Source organism: Elephas maximus, chromosome X, assembly GCF_024166365.1.
Source record: "Elephas maximus indicus isolate mEleMax1 chromosome X, mEleMax1 primary haplotype, whole genome shotgun sequence".
NCBI lineage: Eukaryota > Metazoa > Chordata > Mammalia > Proboscidea > Elephantidae > Elephas > Elephas maximus.
Genome location: NC_064846.1, coordinates 160590255 through 160600050, shown reverse-complemented (window position 1 = coordinate 160600050; position 9796 = coordinate 160590255). Strand labels below are relative to the sequence as shown.

At 53.1% G+C, this 9796-nt stretch overlaps 1 protein-coding gene across 9 annotated transcripts in view; it reads right to left on the bottom strand.

Moving 5' to 3' along the window:
* Positions 1-2218: 2218 nt before the first annotated feature.
* The window catches only part of PHKA2 (phosphorylase kinase regulatory subunit alpha 2), a 76164-nt gene continuing 68586 nt past the window's right edge, over positions 2219-9796 (bottom strand). For 7 of the 9 annotated variants that reach the window (XM_049873420.1, XM_049873428.1, XM_049873425.1 and 4 more), the window contains 5 exons: positions 8691-8744; positions 6677-6847; positions 4477-4530; positions 3474-3674; positions 2219-2905 (listed from right to left, as the gene is read on the bottom strand). In XM_049873420.1, the coding sequence (XP_049729377.1) occupies positions 2735-2905; positions 3474-3674; positions 4477-4530; positions 6677-6847; positions 8691-8744 (651 nt within the window). In that variant the 3' untranslated portion in view covers positions 2219-2734. The remainder of the gene's footprint in view (positions 2906-3473; positions 3675-4476; positions 4531-6676; positions 6848-8690; positions 8745-9796) is intronic. The other 2 variants (XM_049873426.1, XM_049873427.1) reach the window with 1 other exon arrangement.

Sequence of the window (9796 nt, the reverse complement as noted above, 5' to 3'; positions counted from 1 at the left end):
CAACATGGGCTTCTTGGCTGTGAGGGGAGGGTGTCCCAGCCTCCTCCAGCCCCTCACCCAGCGTTGCCTCTTAGCAGCAAGAGCCTCAGCTGCTCGCTGAAGGGATCAAGCCTCAGAAGCCTGTTCTGTCTTTGAAGCTGCCAGCTAGCTGCCTGTGGAAATGCAATACTATTTCAGGATTTCATTTTAAAGAGGTTTCAAAGGAGAGACTGGAAGGCTCGGCTGAATTGCTCATTATGACTCCTCTGCCAGCTGCTTCCCGGCTGGGGAGCCCAGCGCCACATCTCTGTCTTTCGCCTCATCCACAGGCAGGTGACTGTTTTCAATTAGCACCTGGCTCACTTGGGAGGCTGCTACCTCTCGACTTTTCTCCCAAGAAGCCACCAGCACTTGCAGTGTGTGCCCTTCTTACATTATCTGTGTCTGAAATGACCCTCCAGGGAGTCTGTTGGGGAGGACGTGACTCTTGATCAGGACACCAAAAAAGAAAAAAAAAAGCTATGAAAATGCTCCTAGGGAACCAGGTGGTTGTGACCCGTGGACCCTCAGCGGCAAACGGAAGAAACCCAGGCTGTAAAGGGGAAGCCACCGTCTCACAGGAGCCACCACACTGCCTGAGGATCTTCACCTCTCCTGGGACGGGAGCAACAGGAAGGTTGAGGGGAGGCCGGAAGTTAGGCCTGTGCCAGGCGCTGCTTGCTCACTGCAATCGGCCGCAAATGCAAGTGCTCTGCGGGGGAAGAGCCCCCCTGCCTGGCCCGCCCAGCCCATCCCTCTGATAGTGCCCCATCCCACTGAAGTATGGTCATCTTCCCAGGTCAGCCACCCTCACTGGGGGGAAGCCCTTGAGGGCTGAGTCCCGTCTTATTTATCTTTGTACTCCCACACCTGACACACAGAGTTCGAGATATGTTAAAGAATGAAGGAACGATCTAGTAATCTGAGGAGAAAGGTTTTACGTACCAACACCAATAGGAAAGGGGAGTGTGGGGAGAGAGGGAAGGAAGAAAGCAGAGAGGCTGAAGTCCATTATGTCCGAAGTTGATAGAGGTTTCAGGGATATGAAACCACTCTGTACCTTAGCAAGAAAAGGACTGTGGTTTCGAAGAGACAGGAGATAAAGGATTGTGGCCCCCTGTGAACAGGGCCTGTACACCAAGCCCAGATAAGTGCACGGGGATGGTGTTCCAGGTGGTCCCTCCCAGGGGCAGCACGGCTTAGACTGAAGAGAGGCTCCTGACTGAGGTGTCAGGAGCGCAAGGCCACCTGCTCACCTCTCCTTCAAGAGTGACCATCAGTGTGGCATCCTGACTCAGGGCACTGGTACAGCGATGTCACCTCAAAGCCACTAGAGCACCTTCTCTTCTCTACCTCCATGTCAAGTGCTGAGGAAACAGCCCAATAGCCACATTTCCGTTTCAGAGGCAGAGTCACCAGGACTCTTCCGCATCACTCCCTACCAGAGTTCCCCATTTGGCTACAAGGGGAATAATTGTCCTTCAAGGCTCACTGATTTGCGGAAACCTTTTTCCCCCCAAGATAAGACAGTGCCTAGAACGAAACTCCATTCACCAGGACCTTAGCAAGACTTGCCCCTGATACACTACAATCGATACCTCCGACCACACCTACCTGCGTGCCTTGAAAGTGCTTCTGCAGAAAGGTCTCGAGTTCCCAGCCTGGCTCTATTTATAACAGGGAAGCATTGTTTCTGTGGGAATACACCCCTAATTTTCCTGGCACCTGATGACTCACATGATGGGTTCACCCAGAGAATAGGGAAGAAGTACTGGCTTGCCTGCCAGGTGGTCACACTGCACTGGGGGCTGGGTGGCCCGCCTGGAGGGCAGCGAGCAGCTAGGTAGTGAGTCTGGTCCCTCATACAAATCACCAGTGCAGGCCTCTCAAGAGAACACCCTCGTCTGTGCCAGTCCTAAAAACAGTAGTTTACCTAGCTATTACAAGAGTTGGAGCTTCACCTTCCCTTTTTTTTTTTTTTTGCTGGATTCTAGAAGCTGTGGGATTTTTGATAAGACAAGAGAAACCCCTCTTTCATGGGCTGTCAGGATAAAATCCTTGAATACCATCAACCAAATTTTAACTGGGAGCAACTTTCTAAATCTTGGTGATAGAGAATTATGGTACTTGAAAAGACAGCCATGCCAATAAAACAAGAGGCTAAGAGAGAAAGCAAGGCACAACAAAACCAAAATTCCACAGAAAGATAGAAGTGTATTTGGTAAACGGTTTGGTCCAGACAGAATGCATCCTGTCAAGGTGTTCCCCTTGTCAAGGTCTGCTTGTCTAGCTACTGCTGCTTGAAGGATCTTTCCATCTTCAAGATGTGTCACTAGCTCATCGGACCTATTTCTGGAACTCTGTGAGTGCCAATTAAAGCTGCCTTCTCAATTCACTCTGCACTCGAAAGAGACCAATTTCCAATTCCTCCTCAGAGTCTATGAGACCAGATGCTGTGACACAGCTCCAGCAAAATGAGCCGAGGAAATGATCCCGTGGCATTCCTGGGTGAGCACAGGCAACATCAGCTTGCTTCATCTGTGGCTGGAACGTACATTGGCTTCAGGTCGGGGGCTCCGTCTCCTCCCTGGGGATCTTTCTGATGAGACATGCATTTGCAACCACATAGGGAGTCTTGGGGAATAGAAGAGGGTTCCCATTGAGGCTAGGGGACAAGGGACAGATTCAGAGCACAGTCCCACTTACAGCCAAGAGCCTATTGCATCTGGCAGCCGGAGTTGGGCAGCAACTCCTGCAAGTGCGAGGCTACTGCTTTTGTTAGGTAGGTCATTGTCCCGTAGGCCCCACTGGGAGCACTGTCATAAAAGAAGTGGCAAACCCCTGTGGCTTGGTCTTTCTCCAGGGTGTCCAGGGCACCAATGGCCATCTGCAGCAGGAAAGAGCAGAGGGAGATGAATGAGCAGAGGACAGCGTCTCTCCTGTCAGGGACTGTGCATGTTGGAGGGCGGTCCCATGGGCAGGCACGGGGCTAGGCTCGGGATTCGAGAGGCCCCCAGTCTGCTGCTGCCTTGGGCATGCCCCTGCTCATGGTGAGGAGTGCCCAGCTCTGTACCAGGGCAGCCGGGGCCACTGGGGGATGGCCTGCTTCTGCTCTGGCATGCGACCATGTTTTCCAGATACAGCCTCTCTGTGAAGAGGGGACTGTGGGTGCAGGGCAGTGACTTATCCAGGGCCACGGACGTTGCAAGTGGTGCTGTTTGGAGTAAAACCTACATGGCAGCAGGCCTGCCCACCTCCCAAAGTCCTGAGATTTCCCAAGTGGTCACCGTGCCATTTTCTCAACCACATGGTTGACATTTTTGCACCATCTGTGACAACATTTTCTTTGTTCAAGTCTATTCTTTTCTATTGGATGCAGAATCTCCAATTTCAGCAGAGATGAATGCTGGCCACCCTGGCTACCTGGCCTGGCTGGCCAGCTGCGAGACACCCACCTGGTCCTGCAGGAACAGCTGATTGGCCGTTTGCACGATCTGGTCCACGTGGATGATGCCCCCGAGGCTGTTCATCTCTGTGTCAGAGAGCAGCGTCAGCACCAAGATCGCTTCCACCAGCAACTGCCGATACTCTGGCTGGGGCACGCGGTTCAGCACTGACTCCACGTGGACAGCGAACTTTATTTCATGCGGGGTCATCTGCCAAAGGGACCAGCAGCAGCCAGGAGTGAGGCGGGCACAGAAACAGCCCTCTACCCCGTGCAGGGCACAGTGCCGAGGGCTCAGCTCAATGCTGCCTCCTTTCTGGCCCCTCCTGACTGTGCCAGCAGGACTCCTGGGGATGCCAGGCACACAGCCCTCCCCTGGGAGCCACAGTCCCCATCCTTCTCATCCTGCCCACTTGACTGGGACCTCCTGTGGGTAGGGGCCATGTCTCTCTCTCCTTCATTATTCCTCATGGCATATAACATGGTGCCTTGGACAGGGTAAAAACAAAACCATCCATTTTGAAAAGAAAGACTAGGGGCCAATAAGCCAAGGAAGATCGTTGTTTTCAGCTGATGAAAAGGGGCCAGGGGAGGCAGACTGCAGCTCTGGCTCGTGCAGCACGGGGCTCTCCTTATTTCTCTTAATGTGGGTTGCTCAGTGGTTAAGCACTCGCCTGCCAACCGAATCCACCAGCCACTTCTTGGAAACCCTATGGGGCAGTTCTACTCTGTCCTACAGGGTTGCTATGGGTCAGAATCGACTTGATGGCAACAGGTTTGGTTTTAGTTTATGGGGTCTGTGCCTACAGAGGCAAATCTCAGGATCTTGTGGCCAAGGATTGCTGTCTCTGAGGGCAAGGTGACACGCATCAAAATGGGGAAGAAGCCTGGCAAAATATGAGGGTAAAATGGCTAACAAGACCAGACCTGCGGATCGCCTGTCTAGAGCCCGTGAGAGAAAGCGCTTGTGGGAAGCAGCGGCAGAGCCAGCATTTGGGTTTTCCCCATCGTACCTCTCGCGTCGCTGAGGAGGGGAGGACATAACCATCAATGGAGAGACCATGGCACTGCAGGCAGAACACACACAGCATTTCTGTCATATTCCAGGACATGATTAATAAGTGCACGTGTGTGACTGCGCACACACGCACGCACACCTCGAGTCGTTCTGCCCTGGAAACTTGCACAAGGGCTGCAACACGCCAGACTACCAGAGTTATTTTTAGACAGCTTGTTCTCACAGCCCACAGGCTGTGTTTTCGATGGAACAATTCTAGGGAAAACAGCAAGCATGTTTCAGATCTTGCAGGAACAATGCCCTAGGGAGCTGCTGAGTCCTCTGTTGAGGCTCGCTTGCTCCGTACTGAACTTGGCACCTGGGACTGGCATCTGAGAGGCCCCCTTTGGTACTGTAATAAAGGGAGGGTTTCGTGGCTCCTGCTGGTGAAGTGACGCCCCGTGCCTTTGCAAGCATCTATTTTTGAGATTTCTATAATGAGCACCGATCACCAAGGGCTCAGGCACATGAACAGACGTGCACACGCACGCACGCTCGTGGGTATAAATATCAATGGCGGCTCACCAAAAAATGCTGCCTCTTCACAATAAAAGCTTCTTGGTAGGGAGCCAGGGGAAGTCCGGGTGGAAATGTGTGATGCCCCGGGAAGAATGGGGAGATTTTCTAGGAACAGCTTGTTCCGTCTAATTAATCTGATCCTAAATCAAGGCCCTGGCTGGGAGCAGTGGCACTGCCTTTGCCTCCAGAGGGGCTGAGGACACAGTGACAACTTTGCCCTTTCACTTGAACAGCTGCAAATGCCTCCTGAGGCAGAGGACAGGAACCCAGAAGCCCCTGTAGGCTCTGCTCTGACGTGGGGACCCCATGAGAAGGACTTTGGTGCCTCCATGGGCAGAAGCCAGCACCTCTATAGCGGGCCCAGGGCCCTGCTCAGAAACCACACGGGCTGGTGGCGTTGGGGCTGTGAAGCCCGTGAGGCTTCAGGAAGGGGTTTGCAGGCTGCTTGTCTGGGATTGCTTCTCCCTCCTCTTCTACTGGGAAATGAGCTCAAAAATTAGTTTAGGGAAAAAATTCAGTCCTGCCACTGGTTTGTGGTCTGCATAGCAGCTTTTGCCCGAGACAGGCTGTCCCTGCCTGCCAGAGGGAAGAGCAGCTGTGGCGTGGGCCTCAGGAGACACACGCATACTCCGGGCTGGTCTCGGAAGGAGACAGCCTGGGGCACGGAGGACTTGGGCTGCCATCTTCCCACTCCACCCCTGCCTTGGCGATGGGTGTGCAGACGGGCTCTGCACTGTCCAAACATGCATGACATAGCCTGTGTCTGTACACCCGACCCTGTTTCCAGTAATAGCCTCTGCTGGTACCTGAAGAGCCCCCAGGTAGATGGCAACCACAGAGGGAATGGGGTCTGGGGATTCCTGTCCTCCGGGCGGGGCAGCAGAGGGGCCCAGGACACCTGGCAGCTCAGGACTAGAAAATTCCAACTCTATGTGCCTCAGGCCTTTCCCACAGCGTCCTGCAGAGAGGAGGGGCCTGGTGGGGTCTGCTTGATGCTGGACACCACAACCAAACATGCCAGAGGCTGGGATCTGACCCGATCCTGGTCCCTCCTGACCTGGCGTTTCAGGGCCAGGGCCTGGGGGCTACTCTAGGTCTTTATATCACAGTGCTTTCGCCCAATGCCTTCCTGGCCTCCTTCAATTCTTGTGTGTCTCCTGGCTTTTCTGTATTCCTAAGTATGTCAAATTTGGTCCTATACAACCTGGCTGTCACCTTGTCTTACCTGCTGTGGTTCAGGAGTGCTGGGCCTCTCTCTTCAACTGAGCCAGAGCTTCTCCACGGGGGCCGTTTTCCCCCCAGAGAATACTTGGCCATGTCTGGAGACATTTTGTCTGTCACAACTCGGGGGAGGGTGCTACTGGCATCTCATGGGTGGAGGCCAGGGAGGCTGGTAAACATCCTAGAGCGCACAGGACAGCCCCCCACAGCACAGAATGATCCTGCCCCTGAACTAAGCTGTGAGCTACCTAAGCATGGGGACTGCCCGCTTTGCCTGTTCTATAGCCACGTGGTACATAACACTTGCAGGTGCCACTGTGCCTCACGAAGGGAGGAAGGGGTGACCACCCATTCCCTGGGAGCGTGTGTCTCACAGCACCAATGCCTGCGGAACACGGTCCAGGGGCCAAGCTCACCTTCTGGAGGATCTTCCAAACCTTCTGGTAGAATCCCACAGGGACCCTGTTAATGGCCCCATCCAGCCGCCTCCTGCGCAGCCACTGGCCCTGCCGCTCCCCCCAGCCGATGTGATGCCCTCCTGAGTCTGACGATGATGTGCCTGTGGGCGAGGATGGGGTGCTGGACCTCTGCAAGACAAGACAGCATGTGGCCCTCAGGTTCCTCACAGTGACACCGGGCACCTGCTGAGCGCTCCCCATTGAGGAGGAAGACTCAGCTTACTCCCACCACCACCAGAATGCCACCTGCCCAGATGCAACTCCTTGATTCAGCCTGGCACATTTCTGAAAGCCATTCTAACTCTTTCCTTCACTGGTTTGGTGATGCATCCCTTCCAAGCACTCTGCCCAGCCCCAAAGAGGTACCATACCCTCCAAGAACCCTGAGCCCACAGGGAGGAGGCTGGTATAGTGGGGGGTGGGTGCTGGAGGGAGACGGCCATCCCCTAATCCCAGCTGTCAGTCCTCACCTCCATCCGTCCATCGGACCTTGGTCTTATCTGAAAGTGGGGACACAGGAAGCCCTTCTGCAGAGAGCAGTCAGGGAGCACTCACTGGGTTGAGATCGGTAAAACCCAGGAGCTATGCTGGCTGGTGGTGAGGGCTCATTAAGGGCTGGCTATTATGACCAGGGCTAACCTCTAAGGGCTCAGTGCCTGGAGCCCCTCCATCGTGGCAGGAGAGCTGCGGGAGGGATGCTGGCCCTCAGAGCAGTGGCCTTCTGAGGCACCCACCTTACAGGGAGACAAATGCCAAACTGTCCACTCTATTTCTGCAGTCTCACAGAGAAGGGACAGTCACCTCCCCCCACAGGGCAGGTGCCACAGAGAATGCAACACCTAATACGGGGAGCGGGGGAGGGTCTGGAGCCAAAGGCAAAAGAAAAGGCTTCAAATCTGCCTTCCACAGGGAGGATTCAGAGAGAACGGTCTCCTTCCCCCATCCGGGTCAAGTCCACTTTCTCCTTGTCCTGTTCTCGGCTTTCCCTTGACTCAGGGCAGCGGCTGCCTTGGGCTGGGAACCGTGTTCTCCAGAAACAAGGGCCCAGGGTGTCATCTTCCTGCCTCCTCTGGGCCTGCCTGTCAGAGCTGGCAGGGGGGACACGGTTGTGGAGGCAGCTGGAAAGTCTCCAGGGGGCCTGGAGGCCAGGCCAGAATGGGGGGTCCTGGGCTGCTTTCTGTCACACCCCCCTCCTCCAGGGCAGGAAGATGACACCTTCATCCTGAGACATCCCCTTGGTGCTGGACTACTGGGTACTTTCATTTCTAAATGCATAACATCAAATTGAGAGGTGTGAAAAGGACGCCCCAATCTTAAACCCGCTGCAGAGCATGGAGACAGGGCTCATCTCCACATGCTCATTTTTCTTGCCTCGGATCTTATTTTGAAAAGGCAGTTAAGCTGGGTTATTTCATTGGGCTCATTACTGCTATTTAAATACGGCAACTAGATACAAATAAAAGTCATGTAAGCCACGTCCCTCAATGACTCAGCTGACTTTCTCCTAGTTTCAGGAGAGTCAGGCTCGCCTCTGCAATTAGGATACTGATTTCCTGGTGTTCTACTTGATCCAGGGCCCTATACCAGGAAGGCCATTCTGAGGGCCAGGTGCTAGGCAGCAAATAGGGAAATCATTCACCACACAAGGCACTGGAAGCAAGGCCCTGAAGTTCTGGAAGCTTCCAGGAACTGGTGAGGAGAGCACTCTTCCACGTCCCTCTGAGGAGTAGAAGCAGAGAACTGAGACTTGGCTCCAAACAGAAAACAATGCTCAGCTCAAGACCTTTCAGCCTTCTAGATGTTTCTCAAACTTTCAGGCTGGGGAGGCTGTCAGTGTCAAATGAAAACACTTAACCCCTGCTCAAATCTTGGGAAGTTAAGGAGGAGGTGGGAGTAACAGAAAGGCAACAAGAGGCTCCAGGCACTACAGACAAGGAGGCATGAGGACCTCAGGGGTCGCCGCATGGTTTACCACAGACTTGGAGGAATGTGCACTGCTTGACACGGCCTGGCCCACAGAAAAGAACTACAAAACAAAAAGAGTCAATTCAACCAGGTACAAGGACACCAGGAAGCAAGCAAAGAAAAAGGCAGAGCAGCATCAGAATCCCCCCAGGACAGAAGGAGCCAGAAGGTGGGAGTAGAGAAGTCCTCATTCTCCTCGTCACCACACGCAAACTCCCACCCCAGAAGCCACCCGGTAGCAGGGCTATGGGTATTAACTCAACAGAGAACTTGGCAAATGGTCTTTCTTCTAATATTAAACATCACCAGGTGTAGTCATAGATGGAGGGTGCTAATCAAATTAGGACACAATTGATTTTCCAAAGCCACACCATGAAATGATAATCCTTTCTGTTCTGAGCTATGAAAATCTACAGAGACCAACAAAATATCCACGACAGGCCTTCAATGACTATTCATTTGTTAAATGAATGACTAAAATCAGGCTGATGGCTTTTGGCCAAACAAATACTTCCTCACCTAAGAATCTAGAAGGTACCTTCACTTGCATGGGCATAGTGTATGAGCGCACACAGATGCACACAGAATGTTCTTGAAAAACTGAAGAGGAATTTAAAATGCCATGGCACCTATTACATTTTGAACAGGTAATACATTTCCTTGCTGCACATGGCCCAATACAAAACTTCTCCTGGCTGACTGACTCTAAATCCACATGGAAAAAAGGTGACTCTTTAGTCCCCATAATGTGCAAGGGCAGCATGTAAATGGAGGTGGAAGGAATCGCCTCTCTTCACCAACTGCCAGCCATTGGTATGAGGGTGACCGGAGGGAGGGTGCCACCGAGTGGCCAGCAAAGGGACACGTTCTGAAAGTGGGTTCCTGACTTGGGAGAAGGAGAAATTGGAATGAGAGATCAAGTTATGTTTCACTCCCAACAATGCGTAGATGCCATGTGGACATTATCCATTTCCTCTATGCATGCTCAGTGACAGAGCCATTAGCTCAGGAGAAACGTGACTCCAAGTTTTGTGACAAAGGAGGAAGTAGGCCACAGGGTGGTATAAAGGAACGGCCCATGTACTTTTTTTCCTTCCCGGTTGAAATCCTAAG